Raw genomic sequence first — 26,604 nt, forward strand, 5'->3', positions numbered from 1 at the left:
CGGATGAACTTAGTGCGTGGATCAGTATGTGGAGGTATGATGTTGTTGCCATCACAGAGACTTGGATGTCTCAGGGGCAGAAATGGCTACCGAGTATGCCGGGTTTTAGAGGTTTCAAAAAGTACAGAGAGTTAGGTAAAAGAGATGGGGAGTAGCACTGATAATCAGATATAGCATCAGGGCTGCAGATAAGGAGGAAGACATGGAGGGATAGTCTACTGAGTTATTGTGGGTAGGCGACAGAAAAAGGAAGAGAACATTAACTCTACTGGACTATTTTATGGACCCTCGAAATGCAATAGAGACACCGGAGAGCATAGAGGGAGGCAGATTCTCAAACTGTTCAATATTAATAGGGCTGTTGTGATGAGTGGTTTTAACTTTCCTAATATTGACGGGCATCTTTTTAAAGCAAGAAGTCTAGATGATGTGGAGTTCGGTAGGTGTGTTCAAGAAGGAACCCTGACGCACTATGATAACCGAACTAGCGAAGAGGCTGCACTTGATCTGGCATTGGGAAATGAAACTGGTCATCTGGCACATCTCTCGATGGCAGAGTATTTTAGATGTAGTTATCACAACTCAATCTCCTTTACAATGGCGCTGGACAGGGATAGGAGAAGACAATTTGGAAAAGAGCAAACATTTTAAAGTTGTAGGGGGCAATATGATACCGTGATGCAGGAATTTTGGAACATAAATTGGAAGCAGACGTTCTCAGGGAAATGCACGGCAGAAATGCAGCAAATGTTCACCACTGAAGCACAGAAGCATGGTAGGGGAAAATAATCACGATGCACAAAATGTACCAAACCACGATGACGAAAATCTAGTTAAGAAGAAAAGAACAGCTTATGAAATGTTCAAGAAGCTAGATACTGTTAGAACTCGAGAACATTATAAGGATGCCAGAAATGAAATTAGAGGAGCTATGAGGGCCCGTCAGAAGGCCTTGGTGAGCAGGATTATGGAAACCCCAAGGCATTCTATAGGTATCTGAGGAAGGAGACCATGAGCCCTGTGAGAATAGGACCAATCAGGAGTGAGAGTGGAAACATGTGCATGGAACCGGAGGAGGTAGCGGAGGTACTTACTGAATACTTTCCTTCAGTAATCAACAGCGACTAGGACTTTGGAAATTGTGCGGACGAGTTACAGCGGCCGAAAACGCCTTAGTGCATAGACGTTAAGAAAGAGGATTTGCTGGAGCTTTGGAAAGGTATTAATTTAGATAGGTCACCGGGACGGCACGATTTATACCCCAGGTTACTGTAGGACGGGAGGGAGGAGATTGCTGAGCCTCTGGGAATGATTTTTTCCATCATCAATAGGAACGGGAGTGGCTCAAGAAGATTGGAAGGTTGCAAACGTTATTGCCTTGTTAAAGAAAGGCTGTAGAGATAACCCAGGAAATTGTAGACAAATGAGTCTTACTTCAGTGGTGTGCAAGTTGTTGGAGAAGATACCCAGAGTCAGACTTTATGACCATTTGGAGAGGAATAATATGATTAGGGATTACCAGCATTGCTTTATCAAAGCATGTCATGCCTTAAGAACCTGATTGATTTCTTGGAAGATGTAATAAGACACATTGCTGAAGGCAGAGTAGTCAACGTACAGTAAACGGATTTCAGTAAGGCATTTGATAAGGTTACCCAGGCAATGATCATTCAGAAAGTTGTGAGGATCGGAATAAACACATTATTTGGAATTCAAACTCGATGAATGTGAAGTGGTTAATTTCGGTAGGTCAAATTTGAAGACAGAATACAGTATTAATGGTAAAACTCTTGGCAGTTCGGAGGATCATCGCTGTATTGGGGTCCCTATTCACAGCACACTCAAAGCTGCTGCGCAGGTGGACAGCTCTGTGAGTAAGGGGTATGGTGTGTTGGCCTTATCAACTGTATCGTGGGGTTTAGTTCAACAGCCATGAAGAAATGTGACTGCTATAAACACCTTAGTTAGACACAGCTTGGAGTACTGTGTTCGGTTCTGGTCTCCTCAGTACAGAAAGAATGTGGATAATGCAGAGAGAATGCTGTGGAAACTTTCTAGGCTATGAACTGGATTGGACTGGAGAGCAAGCTTTATGAGAGTAGGTTGACTGAACTTGTCCTTCTCTCGTCGGAGCTACGGAGGATGGGAGGTGACCTGATTGAGGTGTATACTATGAAGCAAGGCATTGACAGTATGGATGATCAGAAGTTTCTATCACCCCAGGGATAAAATGGCTAACACGAGGAGGCATAGATTTAAGGTGCTTGGAAGTAGGTACAAAGGCGATGTCAGAGGTATTTTTTCACACAGAGTGTGTTAGGTACATGGAATGCACTACCAGAAAAGTTGGTGGAGAGGGGTACAAATAGGTATTTTAAGAGAATCTTAGATAGGTACATGCAGCCTCGAAAAATAAAGGTAAGGACATTTTAGGCAGTTTCTGTTGTAGGTCACATGGTCACAGAACATTTTGGGCCAAATGGTTTGTAATGTGCTGTAGATTTCTATATTCTATATTACAACCACCTGGTCCCGCATTGACATAAGGAGCACTTCTGTTTCTGAGAATATGTCTCCAAATCTGAGCCAGACATTCACCGCCTCCTTGTCCACATCGAGTATGCTCAGAATCTGCGGATTCTTCCATGCAGGGTCATGATGTTCCATTAGTTAACATTATCTTCAATAGTGATAATTTCTTTATTTTCAGGTTTGTGTTCTCATTTAATTTTACTGGTGTATACTTCTGATTAGAATTGCATATGCTCATGTAGAGAGCTGAATCCTGTTTGCTTTAGTGAAAATATAGCCTTAGAATTTTGAACTGACTCTCGCGCAGATGTTTAATTTCTGTTATTCCTCTTAACTCTTCTGTCCCAGGTAGTGTCAACCTAAACGCATTCGAGTGTACATAATGTTTTCTGAAATTTGTCATATTAGTTATTGTTCTGCTTTGCAAATTTTCCAGATCAGTTTCAGGCCAATATAGTATGCCAAAAGAACCAACTAATATCAAATAATCATTATTATTATTATAAAACGCATTTCTTCTCAGCTCGTGGTAGTAAAACCTGAGATGCGGGCATGGCCAAGCAGGTTCATTTATCAATTGCTAGGAACTTTCGGACTTCCAATTTCCTCTTTTAATTTCCAATCCTGGTGTTTTTCGCTTAATGATTTTGTAAACTGTGGTTGTTTGGATTGACTGTATCTATAAAACAATCATGCATTGCATCGTGCACTTACTGAGACAGTCAATTGTTTTTAAAGAGACAGGAAGTGTAGATTTCGCTGTTATGTTACCTTGATTAATTTTATTCTGTCTTCAATTGACCGGGATTATCAAATTGCTTTCATTTGAGCATGGGTGACTAGCAGGCGACCTGATATAACATAATGAGAGACTTGAACAGAGAAGATGATCAAAATGAAATATCTAGCACTGGAATTCAGAGGTTTAAAGTGCCAGGAAGAAAGCAGAAAGTTGATTCACTAGGCAAATATCTTGTATTGTTGCCTTACACAGAAGGTTGTAGGTGCCTGCAACATGCTGCCAGAACGTATGGTTGAAGACTGATGAGTACATGCTGAAATTAATCCTGTACATGCATAGAATGCAGGAAATGAACCGTGTGCAGAAAATTCCAAACAATTTGTATGGCTTTATGTTTGGCCCGGACATAGAGTCCATGAGGATAGTCATGGGCGGTAGGGTCTGTTCCTCTGGTGTAATGTTCGATATTCTGATTACTACCAAATATAAATATGTTTCCATGAATGTAAAAGTAATAGAGACACGGGATATCCATAGAAGCAGCACAATAAAAAATATGACATTTTGCTCTTGGTTTGTGGAAAACTTAACATTGTTGTAGCTGGCTTTCATCCCAAAAAAATATATAGAAATATTCGTAGTGTTTATCAAATAATATTTAATCTATTATAGCTATACTAGCCGTGCTGCAGGTCCTGAGATAATGAAGACACTTGTTCATGCAGAAACATACATTGAGATTAAGAATGTGTTCAAGTGTTTGGAGAAATATTCATTCTTTGTATTTTTCTTTATTACTAATAAAGGGAAGCAAGCATTTCTGCTCAGAACTCCAAAACGATGCCATTGTGTCGTGTGGTTACAGCTCGGGATGTCTGAGTTCGAGTTCAATCTCAGTCTTCCTGTTTGCCCCATGGAATGCATAGGTTTTTCAAGGTCCTCCAGGTTTCTCTGGAGGGTAGGTTAATTGGTCCTTGTAAGTTGCCCTGTGTTTTGGTTAGGATTCACCCGGGTTTGTCACAGTATGTTAATCAGTGTGGCTCGAAGAGCCAGAAGGGCCTATCTCGCGCCCTATTGCTAAACAAAATTTGGAAAAAAATGCTACTCAAATGTCAGTTCATGATATGCAACTGAAATTCACTTAGATGTCAACGTTTTGAGTTGGCACACTGAACAACATGCAAGACGTGGATCTTACTGTACTTGTGGTGAATTATTTGTATAATCCAAAGTTTAAAGGCTGCTGTGTAATGTAATTAGAGATTACACATGGTGAGAGTAGGAGAGGACACCTGGTGGGAGAAGTATGTGGGTTGTGGGCAGATGATGGAAAAATAAACCTTTGTGAGAAATGGATGTCAATGTTCTTGCGGTGAATTGTGTGCACAATCCAAAGCTTAAGAATTGCTGGATCAGGAAGTTAGAATGCACACATCGGAGTTGGAGGAGTGGGTACCTCGTGGATGGAGTATGTGGGTGCTGGACAGATGAGGGGTAGGATCTGTGGAATAACCGATTTTTGCGTATAAGAATTGACTAGATTGGAAGGAAAATACACTGGAGCAGGATTACCTGAAACGGCAGGATTCACGTTCCATAGCGTCTACTTGCAGAATACCTGGGGCAACGTGGGATGATGTTCTTCTAGTTTTAATTTTGCGTCACCCTGACAGTGGAGGAGGCCGAGTGCACATTGGTCAATGTGGACATTGGAACAGGAGGTACAATTGCCTGAAAATGGGAGTTCCCGATTGCGATGGCTATGAAGAAGCATTGGCTCAGGGCATTGCTTTAATATCTCCCTCCATTAAGATCCTGGTTATGGGATAATAGTACTCAGTCAAATCCAGCTATGTTTCTTGGTGCAAAGTATCTCAACATATTGACAAAGTTATAGTTTAATTTTACACCCTTATTAGTTATTGCACTGAAAGTTGCATTGCACTGTAAGGAGGGAATTCTGAGAAGAGCAGGCCACATCTGCATTCTGTGTATCATTGAATCAGTTGGTTTGGTGCACCAGGTTTGTAGATTCAAAATTCTTATTGCTGTATCAAAGGTTTCATGCCATGTTTATATGGTTTCTTGAATTGCAATAGTGGAGCTGCAGGGTTAGGCTATGAAAGAATATTCAATATTTATCTAGGCATGTGAACAACAGATTAACAATTTAAACAATTTAAGAATAAGGCTGCGAATGATTTACCCTTTCAAGAATAGAAACAGTTCTCATTCTGGTCTATTCCCATATTTTATGAAGTAGCAATTCCAGCTCAGAAGCTCACTCCTGAATGCCTGAAAAGTCTCATAAGAGCATAACAACATAAGAAATCGGAGCAGGAGCAGGCCAACCGGCTCATCGAGCCTGCCACGGCATTCAATAAGATCATGCCGGATATGTCCGTGAACTCAGCTCCATCTACATGCCTTCTCCCCAAAGCCTTAATTCCCGTACTTGGCGTGATCAAATGGTTAAGGCGTTGGTCTAGTGATCTAAAAAATCGCTAGTTCTAGCCTCAGCTGAGGCAGCTCGTTGTGTCCTTCAGCAAGACACTTAACCACACATTGCTCTACGACAATACCGGTGTCAAGCTGTATCGGCCTTAGTGTCCTTTCCTTGGACAACAATGGTGGTGTGGAGAGGGGAGACTTGTAGCATGTGCAACTGCCAGTGTTCCGTACAACCTAGTCAAGGCCTGCGCCCTGAAAACCTTCCAAGGCGCAAATCCATGGTTTCACGAGACTAACAGATGCCTATAGAAAAAAACTATCTAACTGTATCTTAAATATATCTAGTGATGAAGCCTCAATTGCTTCTCTAGGCATAGAAATGCACATATTAGACACTCTCTGGCTAAAAGGTTTCTCCTCATCTCTGTCCTAAATCGTCTCCCCTGAATCTTGAGGCAATGTGCCCTTGTCCCCTGGAACCACTTCTTCCTAAATGTTTCGCAATTTCTTCCTTAATGACAGCTTCAAGCATTTCCCCGACTACAGATGTAAGCTAACTGGCCTATAGTTGCCCGTCCTTTGCCGACATCCTTTTTTAAAATAAAGTGGCGTGATATTTGCTGTCTTCCAATCCGACGAGACCTGCCCAGAGTCCAGAGAGTTTTGATAAATGATTACCAACGCAACTACTATAACATCCGCCAATTCTTTCAGCACCCTGGGATGCATCCCATCAGGTCCAGGGGGCTTATCTACCTTCAGGCCCTCGAGTTTGCTCATCACTATTTCTTTACTGACAATGATTTTAACTGGGCCCTCACCTCCCATTTCGTCCATAACATCTTTCTTTGGCATATTAGACGTGTCCTCCACCGTGAAGGCCGAAACGAAATAGTTTTTCAATGCCTCAGCTATTTCCTTAGCACCCAATATCTGTTTCCCCTTCTCGTCGTCCAAGACCTACGTTGACGTTTGCCACCCGCTTCCGCTTCATATACTTATAAAACGTTTTGCTATCTGTTTTTATATTTTGTGCTAATTTACTTTCATACACTATCTTCCCTTTCCCTGTCTCTTGTTCAGTTGTTCTCTGTTGCTGTTTAAAGCTTTCCGAATCCTCCCGTCTCCCACGACTCTTTGGACATTGTACACATAAGCTTTTAATTTGATACTATGTTTTATTTCCTTAGTTTACTGAGGCTGGTTCTCCCCATACTTGTTGTCCGTACTTTTGACTGGAATACGCTTTTTTTGAGCACTGTGAAAAATCTCTTTGAACGTATTGGACTGTCCGTCAACTGTTTTACCAAATCGCCTGTGCTTCTAATCCATATTAGCCAACTCCTCCCTCATCCCATTGTAGTCTCCATTGTTCAAACGTAACCACTAGTTTTGAATCTAACGATTTCATCCTCATTCTGAATGCGAAATTCAATCATACTCTGATATTCTTTCCAAGAAGATCCTTGACTACAAGATCATTAATCTTACCTGTCCCATTGCGCAGGACTAGATCTAAGATAGTATTTTTTCTTGCAGGTTCACCAACATGCTGCTCAGGAAAGCTGTTAGGACTCAATATAATTTTTTTATATTAATCAAGTGCGAAATTCCGCCTGAACACATGAGTATATATTCTGTTCTGAAATCATACTGGAGGGGTAGTGAAGGTGTCTCATCAATATTAAGGAAGGTGAGGTATATTTTTTTTGGTTATGATTTGAAGCTTATCGCTATTTATATTCCACAATTCTTTTCACACCAATCTTAACATTCCACCATTGGCATTTTGGATTTAGTATCTGGAATACAAAATTTACCCATAAACCTCTTAGCCAGTGCACATTCAGCTGCGTAGTATGTAGCTGGCATATCAATACTTCAGAGGAAATGATAAATAAATTATATTTTGAGTTTTCGCTATGAAAGCAGGTGTTTCCTGCCTGCTCAACAGAAAACCAAGTTTTGCTGATGCCTTCTTGTATCGATGCAGCAACGTGGCAAGAACTTCATATATACAAGCAATAAAAAATTAAACATCGTTTAATGTTCATTGTTTCAAAATCTCCTTTCTTATTGTTTACTAGAAAACAACAAGCAGCTCACTGAGGTGGAAAAGCTGCAGTACATGGGGTGAGTGTATATATTTTCAAAAATCCCTGGGAAGATGCTATGAATTCTCAGAAAAGACCATATCTGGCTTGTTGATAGAAACATATAAAGCCTACCACACAATACCGGCCCTTCGGCCCACGATGCCGTGTTGAACTTATTCATATTATAGAAATTACCTGGGTTACACATAGCCCTCCATTTTTCTAAGTTCCCTGTATACAAGAGTCTCTTAAAAGACCCTATCGTATGTGCCTCGACTACTATCGCCGTGAGACAATTCCACGCACTCACTACCCTCTACGGAAAAAAAAAAACTTGCCCCTGACATCCACTCATACCTACTTTCAAGCACCTTAAAACTGTGCCCTCTCGTGTTAGCCATTTCCGCCCTAGTGAAAAATTCTGACTATCCACATGATCAATTCCTCAAATCATCTTATAGTCATAGTCACAGTCATATATTATTGATTCCGGGGGAAATTGGTTTTCGTTACAGTTGCACCATAAATAATAAATAGTAATAGAAATAGTAATAGTAATACTGCTATTAGTAAATAGTAAATAGTAATAGTCATGGAAATAATAAATAGTAATAGAATAGTAATAGAAAAATAGTAATAAATAGTTAAATAGTAATATGTAAATTATGCCAGTAAATTATGAAATAACTCCAGGACCAGCCTATCGGTTCAGGGTATCTGACCCTCCAAGGGAGGAGTTGTAAAGTTTGATGGCCACAGGCAGGAATGACTTCCTATGACGCTCTGTGCTGCATCTCGGAGGAATGAGTCTCTGGTTGAATGTACTCCTGTGCCCACCCAGTACATTATGTAGTGGATGGGAGACATTGACCAAGATGGCATGCAACTTGGACAGCATCCTCTTTTCACACACCACTGTGAAAGAGTCCAGTTCCATCTCCAGATTACGAATGAGTTTGTTAATTCTGTTGGTGTCTGCTACCCTCAGCCTGCTGCCCCAGCACACAACAGCAAACATGATAGCACTGGCCACCACAGACTCCTAGAACATCCTCAGCATCGTCTGGCAGATGTTAAAGGACCTCAGTCTCCTCAGGAAATAGAGACGGCTCTGACCCTTCTTGTAGACAGCCTCAGTGTTCTTAGACCAGTCCAGTTTATTCTCAATTTGTATCCCCAGGTATTTGTAATCCTCCGCCATGTCCACACTGACCCCTGGATGGAAACAGGGGTCAGCAGTACCTTAGCTCTCCTCAGGTCTACCACCAGCTCCTTAGTCTGTTTCACATTAAGCTGCAGATATTTCTGCTCACACCATGTGACAAAGTTTCCTACCGTAGCCCTGTACTCAGCCTCATCTCCTACACCTCTATCAGGTCACCTCTCAAGCTCCGTCACTCCAAGGTGAGAAGGCCAAGTTCACTCAACCTATTATCATAGGACATGATCCCCAATCCAGGCAACATCATTGTAAATCTCCTCTGCACTGTTTCTACAGCTTCCATATCGTTCTTGCAGTGAGATGACCAGAACTGAGCACAGTACTCCAAGTAGGGAGTGCCCAGGGTCCTATTAAACTGTAAAATTAACTCTCGGCTCTTAAACTCAATCCCACAGTTGAGGGAGACCAATGTATTGTATGCCATCTTAACCACACAGTCAAACTGCAGATTTGAATGCCCTATGGACATGGACCCAAGATCCCTCTAATCCTTCACACTGCCAGGAGTATTACCGTTAATAATATATTTTGCCATCATACTTGTTCTACCAAATGAAAATCCTCACACTTACCTGGGTTGATCTCCATCTGCCACTCCTCAGCCCAGTTTTACATCCTATCGATGTCCCGCTGTACCCTCTGACAGCCGTCCACACTATCCACAACACCCCCAACATTTATATTATCAGCAAGTTTACTAACCCATCCCTCCACTTCCTCATGTATGTCATTTATAAAAATCACGAAGAGAAAGGACCCCAGAACAGATCCCTGAGGCACAACAGTGGTCACCGACATCCATTCAGAATGTGACGCATCTACAACCACACTTTCCCTTCTGTGGGCAAGCATATTCTTGATAAAAATAAGCAAGGCCCATTGGATCCCATATCTCCCTACTCAATAAGCCATGCAGGTGGTATCTTATCGAATGCCTTGTTGAAATGCATTTACACGACATCTACTGCTCTACCTTCATCAATGCGTTTAGTCACAGCCTCAAAAAATTCAACCAGGCTCGTAAGGCACGACCTGCCTTTGAAAAAGCCATGCTGACTATTACTCGTCATATTATGCCTCACCAAATGTTCATAAATCCTACCTCTCACGATTTTCACTATCAACATCCCAAACACTGAAGTAAGACTCACTGGTCTATAATTTCCTGGACTATCTCTATGCCCTTCATTGAATAAGGGAAATCACCTGCAACTATCAAATCCTCCAGGGCCTCTTCCAACCGCACTGATGATGCAAAGATTATTTCCAGAGGATCATCAGTCTCCTGCCATACCTTGCACAGTAGGCAGTGTTATAGCTCGGCCGGTTCCGGTTAATTATCCAACTTCATGCTTTCGAAAATCTCCAGAGCAACCTCTTTCTTACTGTTCATATGCTCAAGCTTTTCAGTCCACTCTAAGTCATCCCTACAATCGCCAAGTTCCTTTCACGTAGTGAATACTGAAGCAAATACGTCTGCTATCTCCTCTGGCTCCATAAACACTTTTCCACTGTCACACATGATTGGTCCTATCATTGCCTAGTTATTTGAACGCTTCGTAAGCTTTCCTTTCCTTCTTCACTAGATTTTCAACAGCCTTGGTACACCACATTGCCTGTAACCTACCGTCCTCTCCTATCTCATTGGAACGTACCTATGCAGAACATCACGCATATATTCCCTGAACATTTGCCACATTTGTGCAGTACAATTCCCTGAGAACATCTGTTCCCAGTTTATACTTCCAAGTACCTGCCGGATAGTTTCATATTTCCCCTCACTCCAATTAAACAGTTTGCTAACTTATCTGTTCCTATTCCTCTCCAATGCAATGGTAAAGGAGGTAGAATTGTGATCACTATCTCCTAAATGCTGTCACACTGAGAAACCTGCCACCTGATCAGGTTCAGTTCCCAATACCAGGTCAAGTACAGTATCTCCTCTTGTAGGCTTAACTACATATTGTGTCAGGAAACCTTCCTGAACACCGCTATCAAACTCCACCCCATCTAAACTCCGTATTCTAGGAAGATGCCTATCACTATTCGGGAAATTAAAATCTCCCACCACGACGAACCTGTTATTATTACTCCTTTCCAGAATCTGTCTCCCTCTATGATCCACGATGTCCCTGTTACTATTAGGAAGTCTATAGACCTTACCTAAGAGATTTATTGACCCTTTCCTGTTCCTAACTTCTATCCATAGAGACTCAGTAGATGATCCCCCTATGACTTCCACCTTTTCTGCAACCGTGACATATCCCTGATCTACAGTGCCACGACCCACCACTTTTGCTCCCTCCCTGTCCCTTCTGAAACATTTAAAGCCTGGCACACTAGATAACCTTTCCTGACCTTGAGCCATCCAAGTCTGTAATAGCCACAACATCATAACTCCAAGTATGTTCCACTCTCTAAGCTCATCCTCTTTGTTCATGATGTTTCTTGCATGGAAATACACACATCTCAAACCATCATTCTGAGCGCACCCCTTCCCTGCCAGAGAGGAGTTTCAAGAGTCAACATTCGTCAAAAGAATTGGAGTGGAAAATTGCAGGCTCCAGAGAATATCTGCAACCAGCCTGAAAACAGAAATCTTGAATATAAAACCTCACGATGAATGAAGAGTTTACATCTAGTGGATACATGCAGCAGAACTGACTGGAATGTTTGGATTAAACGTACGACAGGCCTTTGGCCTAAAATATTTTGTTGAACCAGCTAAAATTCAAATTATAAGCACCCTAACAGAACTGTCTACTACACATTTATGCACCTATCTAAACGACTCGTAAAAGTCTCTAAGTTGTTTGCCTCTAACACCAGACTAGGCAGCTTATTTCAAGCATTTAACAATGTCTGAGTGAAATGCTTACTCCTGACCAGCCTTTTGAACCTACCCACTCTGGCCTTCGATGAATGCCCACTGGTATGAGACATATCAGCCCGGGGGAAAAATACTCACTTTCTATATCTATGCCTCTTATCAACGAAAAACGTCTGTCAGAGCTCAGCCTTAGAGAAAACAGCTTATTTATCCAGTCTGTTTTGATGTCTCATTTTCAATTAACAGAAAATGCTGTTTCATGTTGAAGCATCATGTACGCAATAAAAACGTTGTGACATCATTTTGAATGTTGGGTTATTTGTGTTTGTCCGAGATAGATCCAGAGACTTGGCTGATGCAAGAATGATTTTGATTCATAAATTCAAAATAATATTACACAAGGTGTTCCAGAGTTTGTGGGGTAATCTTCATTCTAAACTGCAGTGATGTCGAGTTTGTGGATATGAGACATGTTACGATTTGGCACATGAAATGGGGAAGTCTTCTGTGTCAAAGGAAAGTTTCATTTGTGGAATGGGTGGAAGTTCTCAGGGCCTTTGTCAAATATCGTGCGTGCATAATTCTCAGTTGATTTTAATAACGTAGGCCAATCAAGGTCACTGGTAAGTCAGTAGCCATCGTTTATATCGACGTGTTCTACTAATGACAGTAGGACAATGGGAAGCACATTTACCAGATGCCTTATCCAGTGACTGTGGTGGAGTGAAGTCAGAGGCTATTCCCATAAATGGATCCACATTCAACTTCCATTCTGGGAACAGTACCACCTCGATTTATTGTTTGCCCTGCGTACTACCCTCTATATTTCCGAACAGATAGTCCTGCACATCAGGATATATAATTTCCATACAATTTTCCATCGCTCATATAAGCTTCTTTCATTGAAAAGGTTTTCGGAAGTTGGAAAATTAGCACCTGGCCTACTCTTTGGGCACATAAATCAACACTAAATTCCAAAGTTTTAGGTGGCAAATGCAGCTCAATCTTTCAGATCAAAGACGATATTATTAATACAATATCTTCTGCTCTGCCTTCTTTTTCCACACTCCTGAACTTAAGTTAACTCTTCCCTTTTCATTTTACATTTGTTTTATATTTGCCCTTATTTGGAAATTTTTCTACATTAGTCATTTTTTTTTCTGTACAAACAGAAAGTCGCAAGGAAAATGAACATTATCTTTGAGTGAGCAATTGTTATCTGGCCTAATGAGCGCATCTAGCAGCTCTCACATGATTTGCCCCATTTATAATATCCCATCTGCAGGGAAAGGCTTTGAAACAATCTTCTAGGCATTGGACAGCAGTCGAACAATTTAACCAATTGAAGAATAAGGCTGGGAATGAGTTAACCTTTTAAGAACAGAAATATTTTAAAGTCTGAACCTGGTGTGGCCAACCTTTTACATTCCATGCGTCATTTTCTTTTTCACTTACGAGTTCAATATTAACATATTTTTACAAGAGTAGTGGGGGTACAGGACTTGTATGGTGCATCTGAACTCTTGTATAAAAAAAAATGACGCATGGATTGTAAATGGTTGGCCCTCCGTTCTGGACTATTCCTATCTCCGATGATGAAGCAACGCCAGCTGAGTAAATATTATTCAGAATGCTTGAAAGGTCTCAATATGATTTGGTTATATTGATCAAGTGAAAATTTTTGTCTGGACACATTAGTACCTTTCGTTTAGTTTAGCATTTGCAGCTTGTTACAATTTACATTCCAGCTTTTTTTATTTTCACACAGAACTTAAAATTAAAATATTGGCTTTTTGGGTTTAATTTCTGGATAGATATTAAACCCATAAACCTCTTAGGCCGATCACAGTCAGCTGCGAAATACAGAGCTGGCATATCATTACTTCAGATGAAATGATAAAGAAATGATATTTTCAGTATATGCCATGATGGCAGGTATTTCCTGTTAGTTCAACAAGGAAGCAAGTTTTGCTGCGACCTTCTTGTATTGATGTGGAATGTGGCAAGAACTTCATATATACAAGGAATAAACTATTAAATAGCGCTTAATGGCCACTGTTCCAGTATCTTTTTCTTATTGTTTGTAAGAAAAAAGATACAACTCACTGAGTATGAAAAGTTACAATACATGAGGAGAGTGTTTATATTTCCTGAAATATCTCGCTAGATTCCATGAGTATTCAAATAGACCATATTTGGTTTGCTGTTCTGAAATGTTTCCGAGAGTCAACGTTAAGGTAAAAACAAATGCAATGCAAATTTGCAGAGTCAACGTAATATCTACCACCACCAAACACAATAAACTCGAGTATCAAACCTGACGATGACAAATGTATTACTCCAAGTGGATAAATGGAGCAGAATATTCTAGAAGGTTAACGCAGAAAATGCAACAGGCCCTTAGCCCCATAATATTCTGTTGAACCGGCTAAAAAGCAAATCAAAAACACAGAAAAAACAAATCCCTTCGCATACAGTGTCCATATTCTTCCGGCTTCCTCACATTCATGTGCCTATCTAAACGTCTCTTAAAAGCCTCTAATGTACTTACATTTTCCACACTCCCAGTCAGCGAATTCCATACATTCACCACACTCTGAGTAAAAAAAAAATACCCCAAAATTCCTCTTTGAACCTATCCATCCTCCCCGAATGCCCTATATATTAGACATTTCAACACAGGGGAACAAATACGCCCGGTCTACTCTATTTATGCCTCTGAAGAAACCTCTGTCAGATCTCCACTCAGCTTCCGCCGCTTCGGAGAAAACAACCCATTTATCTAACCTCTCGTTATTACTCATTTTATCGTTATTTCCTATCGTAGGAGAAAAGAGGGCACGACTTCAGGATTGAAGGACGTCCATTTAGAACTGAGATACGGAGAAACTACTTGAGGCACAAATTGAAGAATTTGTTGCCATGACCGACTGTGGAGGCCCAGTATTGGATGTATGTAAGACAGAGATAGATAAGTTCTTGATTTACCAGGACATCAAAGGGTATGGGGTGAAATCAGGGAAGTGGGGATGACTGGGGGAATTGGATCAGCCCATGATTGAATGGCGGAACAGACTCGTTGGGCCGAATGGCCTAATTCTGCTACTATATCATACGGTCTTATTGACTTAAATTAACAGAACATGCTTGTTTCATGCTGAAGTATCATTAAAACAAACAAAAAAAAAAGCGGTGTGACAGCATTTGAGTTCTGGGTCATTGGTTGTTGCGCGAGTTGGATCCAGTCGTTTGTTCGATAAGAGAATGTATGATATTAACACATTGAAAATAAAATTACGCCTTGTGTTTTAGAAATGCAGTCGAGTGGCAAATTTCATTATAATCAGTGGCGACGTGGAATGTGTAGATAAGAAACATCTTAGGATTTGGCACATGACATGGGGATGTTGTCCGTCTGAAGGATAGTTCATTTTGTGAAATGCTGGAAGCTTCCAAGGCCTTTGTCAAACATGTTATGTGCATAATTCTCAATTAATTTTAATAACATGATCCAATCAATGCAACTTATAAGTCAATAGGAATCCGTTGTATCAATGTGGTTAAGTTAATGAAAGTTAAACAATGGGATGCACATTTAGCAGAAGCATTATCAAGTGATTCTGGTGCAGAATATCAGAGGTTATTGCCATAATTGGATGCAAATTTAACTTCCATGCTGGGGCCCAGTACCATTTCATTTTACACAGCATATGACCCTCACTATTTCCTAAAAGGATAATACTGCACATCAGGATATTTAATCTGAATAATTATATGCTATATGCCCCTATATGCTCCTTAAATTGAAAAGATCTCTGGAAGGACAAGGATCTGCACCTCATCTATCCGTTCGTGTATTGCATGTTTAAAGTCAGGTGAAAAATGCTGCTGAATTTTTCAGATCATTTTTTTCTCCCTTTTAGTTGCAATGAATTTCAGTTAGGCTCTACAGATCCCTCTTTTCAATTATTCACTTGAGACTGCTGCTGGCAGCGTGGCTACATATCACTCATTCCCAATATCCAGAGGAATAATGATGCTCTACCACCCTCTAGAGAGGAATTGCCATCAGGGGTTGCAAATTTCTGGCATGCCTGACCAAAATATCACGTGGAAAATTATGTCAGCGACATGTAGTACTGTACCTCTAGTTTTTAAACCCGGACCTGTACGAAAAAGTGGCATTCCGTTCATTTTTTATGACCAAATAAAGCAGTAAATAAGCAAAGGCATCACCCCAGTGTACTGTGATGTTCCAACAGGAAGTGTCTCTCGATGGCGTGGCACCAGATAGATGTTTCTGAGAACATGTGATGTTGGATGATACTTTTGGAAACCTCGCGGGGCTGGTTTGCACATTAGTATTTGGATATTAAATGGCTGCAATAACAATATGATTTAGAACTGCTTGTATTCTCCAGTTTCTTTTCAAAAATTAATATTAGTAACTTAGGAACAAGTTTTCTAAACTGATTAATTTATTTTCAATCTGTCTAAGTTATTCTTTCATTTGTATAAAACGTTGAATACACGCACATAAGCAACACGACCTATCTTTTTAATATAAAGTCCGTATTTATTGTTATTATTTCATTATGCAACTATAATCACTGCTATAAAATACCATGGCGTGCGAGAGAACATTCGTCAATACGGACACGCACTCTCATAAAATTTCAGCACCCCTGCACTATACTACGGAGAACTCTTAAATACCACGAGTGGTAGGCACAATTGAAAAGAAAGTAATCAGTCTTGGAACATTAGCCTGTTTGCATGTCCGATAACAACAACAACAACACAATGATTAAGACATAGAAGATACAGAAGACATAGGAAATAAAAACAGCGACTGGTTTAGCCAGAGAAAATAGACTACGAAACAGTACAGGGTTAGGCGTCTGTTCTGACGATGTCTGTGCTGAACACGGCACCAAATTAAACTAATCCCTTCTGCCAGTACATTTCATAATACTTCCGAAATCTGCAGGTTCATCTCTCATCTTAAGATCCACTGAAAACGGCTACAGTATATACTTCCACTTGCAAACCTGTCAGCGCATTCCAGGCCCCCACTGCTCTCCCGAAACAAATTGCGCGGTACATTCACATTAAACTGCCCCTCTCCTCACCTTCAAGCTGCTGTACATTTTCTAAAAGTTGATATGAATGCCATATAAGACATATTCTGGCTGTCTCTTACAATTGAATGCATTCCAATCAGGTCTCGCCACAGCCTCCGTCACATAAGGCAAATTAATTCACATCAGTCTGACCTCCCTTTAATGGTAATGCAATCTAACACAGGCAGTTTAGCGGTAAAAGTCCTGTGCACCCTGTTTAAAAACTCCGCATCTTCTTAAACTTGTCGACTATAATGGGACTTAGCACTTCATGTGCGGCCATGCAAAGCTCTTGTACAAATGTATCATGAATTCGTGTATCCTATACTGGATGCCCCCAGCATTTAGAGCCGGGATGCCATATGCTTTCCTCTCCAGTATGTCACCCTGCATTTACCTCCCAAAATGCAAACCCTACACTCGCACAGATTACATCTGATTTGCCCTTTCTCCACTGAGAAGTGGAAATCATCTTCATCGTGTATTTTAGTTTGGTAACTGTCTTCACCCTCCACACTGTATCGATAACTGTATCATAGATAAACTTGCACATCAACCCATCAATTACACCACGTTAAAACGGAGCTCCCAGCACCAAACGGTGCGGAACACCACATGGTACATCCTCCCTGATAGACGATTATGTTTCAGTCACAACCCTCGGTCATTATTGGGCAAGTCAATTGTGAATCCAAATGATGGAATAACTGCGTTCGTTCAACTTAATTTTCCTGATGAACTCACCATCGTGCTCGTTTAAACAGCTTATTAAAGTCCATGTAAACAACATCCACTGGTCTACCGTCAATAATATTCTCGGTCACTTTCTGAAAACGTTTGTGCAGTTGGTAAGTTGATGGCCTGCCTCAAAAAATCATGTGAACTGCCATTCATTCCTACTATTTTTAAAACTGCTGTCCAATGAATCCTATTACTCAGAATCTTCCACAAACGTTTAACGACCACAGCGGTGAGGCGCACTTGAGCAGAAGTTCTCGGATATCCCAGTTCAGATGCATATACAAGCATTTGCTGATGTCTAGTTCCCTCGGCAGCTTGTTTGGCAGTAGAGACGATTTTCATCTAAGCCATAACCATCCCCCCTTTCGCTTTTCTCCCTAAACTGCGATGAATCTCATCAGATCCCGCGGATTTATTCATATGAATGCCCTTCAAAATACTCTGCACCATCAACTTCTTGATCTCAACATGCCCTAGTTTATTAGAGTAGGTCAAACTGATCTCACACTCTTCATTAGTGAATTGAGATGCAAAATATCCGTTTAGTACTTTCCCAACGATCTCTATCTCCAAGCATAAATTGTCTCTCTTATGGATTTGCAATCGTAACCACTCACTTGTACCTTTCAAATTGAATTTGTAATGGAAATGGTTTTGGATTATTTTTAATCTAATTTGTCAAGTCTAATTCATGTCCAGTTTGTTCAACCCCCAATGTAATGTTTTTTTCTGGGCACTTTCCGATCTGGATAATCCACATGTTGTTTCAAGAAACAGCTTTGGCACACCTGATACATTTAGCTCTGTTTTGGCCTCTTCCACTAATGCAGTGCCCATCAATATGGGATAACTTAAAGTCATTCACTGAAATATCATTGAGTTATTCGGTATGTATTTTCATGCTCTGCCTCCAAGTCAGTCCCTGCGTCTCGTACTGGCTATTAGAATGGCAATAAAAAATTCCAATCACAGTGACTGCATCTTTCCAAGTTTGCATCACTACTTGTATTACCTCAGTGAAAAAGCCCTCCAGTACGTCCACTATCAGGGCAGCGGCAGCATGCTCCCTCATCAGTAACGTAATGTGTGTGTGTCTTTTTTTTTGTAACTATGTTTTTAATCCCCTCCCTATCACTTGTGCAATATTGAAATCTTAGAAAGTTGGGCTGCAAGTCCAGTAACGTTCACAAACATAATTCTCGCCACAATGACACAACATAATAGACAATACATTAATCCATGCTCAATATTCAACCATCTGAAAATTAGTCCTCTTTAATTTGAAATGTACACATTTCAGCCCTTAAGTTCCAAAATACTCATGAACATCTCCCTGTCTGTTCTTCCTTTCCGATTTAATTATCAATTTCTCGATCAATCCGTGCAACTTCTGAAATGAAAGTTCAGAATCCAACAAATACCTCTCTGGTTTAAACCTTCCCAAGTACAACAAATGAACTTCCATGTAATGCTATTAGTAGCTTTCCTGTTTAGATGCAACTCCTGCCTCCTGTACCGTTACAGCTGGCCGAGAAGAACGCCCTAATACCCACATATCGGAAGTGACTCAGATCCTACAAACTACATAACCTTGTATTAACTGCACTCTCTCTCTCTCTCAATTTCTTTCCGCATTAGTACAGAGTAGTAACCCTATGATGAGAACTCTGCTTTATAGTTCCTACCTAACTTTTTAAATTGTGTTTGCAGAACCACAGCTGTCTTTCTGCCTCTGTCTTCGCTGCAAAATGAACCACGACTCCTAGCGCCTTATCATTATTATCAAAATGCTACAATGTTTGCAGGGATACGGTGAACCAAAGCACATCATTCCACTGACTGGCATTATTTCCCATCCAACAAAAACAATCTAGTGCATTTAGGAAGAGCAAACTAATTACCTTGTGCTTATATTGCTCTTGTTCGGTATGTTCACAGGAGCCTGGTAGTTTTAAAATACCATTATGGTGTACTCCCACCATAATGTCATCACTATCGCTGCATAGCAAGACTTACGGGCAAAAACAAAACGTTCAAGTGGGCTTTGCTCCTTCACTCCGCGGCACTTGTTCTGTCACTCATCGCTCTGCATTGCTTTCGAGCATCTGCCTCCCTGCAGCTGGAGTTTCATTCATGCAGAGCCGGCCATTTTGAAAAAAAAAATAACCTAGTGTGGTAGAATCTCGATACTCACTCAAAAAAGAACACAAAAGGAGATCTTAGTGAAGTGGGAGCATATTAAAATCTTTACCAAGGGTACGTGTCAGAGTGACCGAGAGTGTCAGTGAAATAAACACATTACGTAGACTGGAAGACAATGGTCGCGATGAAGAGATGCCGGCGACTCACAATGATAGACGTAATGCGTACTGGTAGGGCATACAAAGTCTGGATAATATTCTTCCCGTCTGGGAGATCGATATGGAGTATTAGGTTTTTCTTCAGGCATGTGGTAAGGAAATAACAGAACATTTGGTATGACATCGAGAAATATACATAGATAAAGAGCGATGACAAGATGACTTTTTTTGTTGATTGACCTCATGGGAAAAAAAACATGAATACTGCGGCATTCAGGAAGGAGAGGTGTTTTCAAGCGGTTGCTGATAAAACACAGTCGTCGTAATTGGCTGAATAATGTCTTCTGGGACGGCAAAGTTACACGAGTTTTTTAGAGTGCAAATATCCGGTTGAATAATTTTCATATGTTCTCAGTTCATTGGGTTTGAAAAGTCCATAAAGGGAAGGTTCTTTCTCATTGGAGCGTTTCTGCAAACTGCAGTTCATGCCTAAATTTAGTGAGAAGGTGCTGGTTGTTTCAGGAAACACAGAAGATACTCTTAGAAAGCAGTGTCAAAGAGTTAGCTTTCAGATCAATTGGAGTGTTAGAAGGTGTTAGGAAGAGCAATCTATGTCTGCAGTTCCTGATCGATTAAAGTTTTGAAGTCCTCGCTATCTCTGACTCCCAGAAGAATGACGTCGTGCTTTTTGGGACTGGTGCTGTTGACGATCTGGAAATGTGAGTTTATTGAGAACATCGAAAGTTTTCCATTATTAATTGGCATGTTCGTTATTATTAAAGTCTACAGTAAAATTGTTTAATTTTATCACTCTGGTAGCAATACTTGAGGAATATTTATTTCATAAACAACTATAATGTGTATAACTAAAATCGTAGAAAATAGCTTTCTCCTGCTAATTACTCACCTGTACTAATCAAATCTTAATGTGATTTCATAATTTGAAACAAATGACAAAAGAATCCAGGAAACGGGCTGATATATTTCTAATTCATAACAATAACAACTAAAAACTGAAATTTATTATTAAACTTGCAATAAAATTAAATAGTTATCTTGCAAAGAGTTTTTTTCTCCCCCACATTCTATTTTGTTAGCAATACTTCATATATATTTGGCACCTTATGTGTTTCCAATAGATCGCATGGACTTCCATTGAGATTTATATCAAAATTCAACAGTGAAATAGCATCTGAATAACGTAGTTGTATTCCTCAGTGTCTCAAATACCAGCTTATTTACTTAAGCCCATCACACCTACTGGGGCATACGCTGCCAATAGCAGCTCGCCAGAGGCCTGGAACCCAGATGAGTTTTTTTTTTACATTTTCTGTTGGTGTTTCTCTAGCATTGGGTTTCTACGGGATTAAATTACTAGCCCTATGCTCAATCCTTCACCTTACATTACGCCCTGGGGACCGTCCGTGGCTGAGTTCCTCAAAAACAGTCCATCAGCGGCACTTGTGAAATGACGATCGAAATCGATTATTAGTCTGAGTTCATCAGAACTGGCGATTAAGCACCGTTGGGCTACAGCACATCGGAGTCCTGTGTGTATAATTAATTGACTTTGAACAACAGTCATCGGTGCCGCCATTGCAGCCTGAACGTCGCGTACAATCCTATCTCTGAATATTATGTGTTACACAGCTCTCCACCAGCATGTGACACCTTGAAGTGAAGGAGTTTAAAGAACGTATTTATAATTAGGCTTTCAAAAGGCTGTTTACACTGATAATCTTTAACAAATCATTCTGGTACCTAGCGAAAACTGTTAAAATTAACACAGTTGCTATTATTCTTCACTGCAGTATTTGAAAATCGCAAACACTTATACTTCCGAGCAGCTATGGAGTTTAATTAGTTTATACTGATTTTTAATTTCTCACTTTTGTGCGCCCGGAAAAATACAAACAAATATACTGTTCCCTCAGTGCAGTTTCCCAAGTTCCGATCTATGGATGTGAAGAATCACAAATGTCATGATCTTAAACTTTTCGCCACATTCTTATTCCCTCCGTCCCGGTAAAACTTTCGCTGTAGAATTCTGTGGGAAAATGCGATTTTAATTTTATCTCCTTTCAGAACCTTTATGTTCAATCTTTCCTCTTTGTCTGTCATGTAATGGGAACCTTTAGGACTACACCTACATCAAGGGAATAATATTAAGGCAGACATTGCTCTTCTGAACTTCCCTTAAAATTTCTGTTAAACTGTTCACCGTGAGCTAGCACCTAAACGATGAAGTTCATTTCTTAGACTCATAACCACCACCACCCCCACCCCCATCCGCAAATAGAAGGTGAACTGAAACAGTACTCCAAAAAAAAAAAAAAATGAATCGGAGCTTTTCAGAACTGGAGAGTAATTACTGTTAGGAAATAGCACAGCGGAAACAATTTCCATAACGTATTAATGTGAACGGCAGCCAGCGCTGGAACTGATCCTAGCGGAACGCACTGAACCATTCCTGTTAGAGTTAATTAGCAGTTACAGCTCTTTCTACCATCATGTGGCACAGTGAATCAAATGTGCTTGAACAATGTATTTAGATTCAGGTTTTGGACAGGCTTTTTTCCTAAAATACATCACTAAATCATTTTGTGATACAGAGAACACTTAATATTAATGTTGTTATTATTCGTAAATAACTCGAAGGATGGTAACACTGAAATGTCCATACAGTGATGGATTTTAATTCGTATTCAGTTGTGCTCAATTATGTCACATTATGTATCAATCTGATTTTGAAATATAAATTTGTCTGGTGTTTTTGTTTTACTTTTAACTCCTTTATTGAGTACTTCTTTCGTTAGCTGCTTCTTTTCAAAAAGACGCAAGACGCATATCAGATTTTAATCGCCGGTCTGTTTCACAAATATTTCACACTTAGGAACAAGGACACTAACACGGTATTTATAAAGTTTTTAACCATAAATACTTTCTCCTTGGGATTACAATATCTTTCTAATTCCCTGTGTTAAAGGATAACTCATGCAAATCATTATACAATAAAATTCTAATTTAATGCGCGAAACATTAGTCGAAATTGCACACTCCAAAAAACACTTTAATTATTGTTCAGAAGTTCGAATTAAGTTAACATCTTAGTGAAATCAGTATTAATGGATTTCAATTCTTTCTGCGTTTAAATGTATTCCCTCCTGCCACGTTAATTGGCGACATTTTCTCCGGTGGTATTTCCCGTTGCAAATAATGATGATTTAATCCCACTGTCCGAAAATAGTTATATGATCATGGCAGCATGCAAAGATCCCCGTTCGCTCACCGAGTCTGCGCCAATCAGCAACAAAACTTTTAATCCTGTTTACTATTTCCTACTTTCTCGATCTGCACTCGTAGATTGTACCATTCACCCACATCAACGTGCAAACTTACAGTGGTCATTTCACTTAGACCGCTCGTCTTTGTGAAATGGGCAAAGCTAGAATGTCATAATCATAATGTCCATACGCCATACAGACAGCACTAGAGGACATGATTGAACCCAGATCACTGGTTCCTGAATGCACTGCTGTCTGAGTTAAAGGTAACATAAATATCTTTTAGGCAATTAGGGTCTTGCTGCCGCAATCCATTTGTGATAGTGCGGTTCGATTCCAACCCCCGTGCTGTCATAGAGACGTAAGCTACTGCACAGAAACAAACCTTTCGGCCTATCTAGAAAGGATCTAAGTTGAGATAATGGAAAACATTCCATACTAACTTCTACTGGAAATCAGCAGGCCAGGCAGCATCTATGGAACGTTGTAAACTGGACTGATCAATGGTCCTGGCCCGAAACTTTGGCTGTTTACTCTCTTCTATACTGCTGCCTGGCCTGTTGAGTTCTTCCAGTATTCTGCGGGTGCTGCTTAGTGTTGTAGCTTCTACAATTTTCTCGTCTTTCAACGAAAAACATGCAATTTTCAGCGAGAGCATCTGGTATCAGATTAAAGTCTTTTACGAAGGGGGGTGGAATTTGGGAGAGGGAAGTGCTATGCAGTTCCTGCGGAGGGAATATCACCACGTCATTTCCACTAAATAAGTATCCTGAGTTCCAGCGAACAGGGTAATAAAATGCACGAATCTTAAAAAAAAAGTATAACTTTCAATAACTTTGGCTTTTCAATACGTGCATCATAAAAAATCACTGTTTACGACAGAGGTATGATGTGAAACAGGGGAACAAAGTAATCAGGAAATAAAGATTCAAACTTGCCTGAAAGTGGCATTATAGGTAGCAATGATTGTAAAGAGACATTGTGGAATATTGGCCGTAATAATACAGAGCCAGAGTACAGAATGTTATGTCAAGTTGAAGACTTTGTTGAGGACGAATTTGGAATATTGTTTGCAGTTTAGTTTAGCTTCCTCCAGGAAATATATCAATAAGCTTGAAATAGTGCAGAGAAAATTTACAAGTATGGTACTGGGACTTGTGGATTTGAGTTATAAGGAAAGGTTAGTGGTTTATTCTGTGTAGCGTGTTTGGGGAGAGATGAAGAGGGATTCAAAAAAATTGCAAGGTATAGGTAGTGTACATATATAGATTTTTTTTTCCTGAAGTAGGGTGAGGCTAGACATACAGATAATAGATTTAGAGTGAGGGAAGAAATATTTACTGGGAATCAGTGGGAAAGCTCTACACTCAGAAGAAGGTATGGTTTGGAAGGGGCACTGAGCTGAATTTGTGGATGCCGGTTCAACTGCAACATTTAAAAGAGGTTTGAATAGGTACATAGATGGGAGGGTTATGAAGGGTTGTGATTCGGGTGCGGATAGATGGCACCAGGCAGAAAGCTCCGTCGGCACGGACTAGATGCGCTGAAGTACCTGTTTCTGTGCTGCAGTGCTCCATGACTCATTGGCTAGGGCAGACAATGTAGTCCGAAACGCCTAATTATCTGAGTTAACTTCACTGTACAATCGTAGAGGTGGACACATCGTCCACTATCCACAGGTTTCATAGAGAACTAAACTTCTGTGACCGCTGGTGTGAAAATGTCTATGTGCAGATGTCAGCAGAAATGAAAAACATAATTTTCACCACAAGAGCACCTGTTGTGTACCCCTAGGGGACATAGTCTTTTTATGGACTATACCTTTAAAAGAGAGAGAGAGTTGCACAACAGAAACACCCTGTTATTACGTCAGAGAGAGACTGCTTTGAGATGGTGTTATGGTTTCTCTGAAGCATGCTTACACTTTTGCAAGGACATTGTCCGCTTCTTTGTTCTTACAGAGTGAGAAGGGAGGAGCTACTTGATGGTCAGCTGCTGTTCAGCTCGGTGAAATAAATAGAAGGTCAGCTAATAGACTGACAGACCCATGGTTTTAGACACTGAATGAGCTTTGTTATGCCCACAGAAAAAGTGTTTTCTTGGAGGGTCGATCAGGCGGATTGATTAGTGGCTCTCGCAGAATGAAAAGGGTGTGACCTGTGGGGAGCAATTTGAGTGTCCTGGATTGATAATTCCACCACTGAAGAACGGTCCCCTTTGTTGTGGTCACATGCCTGACTTCTAAAGTATTACGGAGGACAAGGGGAAGATCGACGACGTCAACTCACCTGAAGACTCAAACTTCTCTCTCTCTCTCTCTCTCTCTCTCTCTCTCTCTCCATCACTACTCAACTCAATACCACGAACAGAACTGAACATTACTCATCATCGTAAGACTATTTATTTACCCCTAGAATTGAAGGAGCTTGGTTTTCATATATCTCCACACGTATTCATATCTAATCATTGCTACTCTGTTTTATATATCTCATTTTATATTACTGTGTTGCGTAGTTACGAAGAAATACCATTAGTTAATAGCAATACTGAACTCCTGAGTGTTTCCCATTTCTGCTGGTTCATACATGGCACACCAAATATGAATTAACTCGTGATTATATTGTCAGTTAAAGCAAATAGATGTGAAAGAGAAACTACTTTTCTGCAACAGATTGCTGTACATCGACTTACTTTGTTGCCTAGAATTTCCCGGCTGACAGTCTTATAAATTTGATGTCCCGCCTCCCTTGTGTACCACCAGTTTCTACAACACAACGCTACCGCTCCGCACGCCGCTAACAACTAACTCTAATAATGCAATTCTTGTTTCAGATCGTCCCGGGGATTGTCAGCTTGACACATCAGGTAATCTTACATAATTTCCATTGCGCGTTGGTCTGGGTCTGAGTGTCACTGTAGATCAAGCTCATAGGTGACTGCTGACATCACACGGAGCGAAAACCTACAAACTGGCTGTAGAGGATTAGCAGAGAAATTACTCCGTAGGCGTTGTCCCGCAGCTTAAAGGTGTTCCCACTGTTCATTCCACTTTTGCGTGTTGAGGCTGAAATCACGTTAAGTCTGATTTCCAGTCTTTCTCATTTAGCCTCTAGATCCGGGGATTTGGCCTCTAGTTCCTCCAAATGACTTGGGTTCTGATATTGAATTGATGAGGGCTCTGTGCAGCGAGTCACTAGCCGCTCTCAGAAAATTGAAAGCAAACGAACACCTTACCTGGTTTTCCTGGAAGCCACTTTGTTCCCAGGAACAACAATGTTTTCCG

At 40.4% G+C, this 26,604-nt stretch overlaps 1 protein-coding gene across 1 annotated transcript in view; it reads left to right on the forward strand.

Moving 5' to 3' along the window:
• The window catches only part of LOC134351209 (deleted in malignant brain tumors 1 protein-like), a 178,119-nt gene that overhangs the window by 65,084 nt on the left and 86,431 nt on the right, over window positions 1-26,604 (forward strand). Inside the window, exon 9 of the mRNA XM_063057318.1 lies at window positions 26,154-26,186. Within this exon, the coding sequence (XP_062913388.1) occupies window positions 26,154-26,186 (33 nt within the window). The remainder of the gene's footprint in view (window positions 1-26,153; window positions 26,187-26,604) is intronic.

The sequence above is a fragment of the Mobula hypostoma genome, chromosome 8 (assembly GCF_963921235.1).
Source record: "Mobula hypostoma chromosome 8, sMobHyp1.1, whole genome shotgun sequence".
Classification (NCBI taxonomy): domain Eukaryota; kingdom Metazoa; phylum Chordata; class Chondrichthyes; order Myliobatiformes; family Myliobatidae; genus Mobula; species Mobula hypostoma.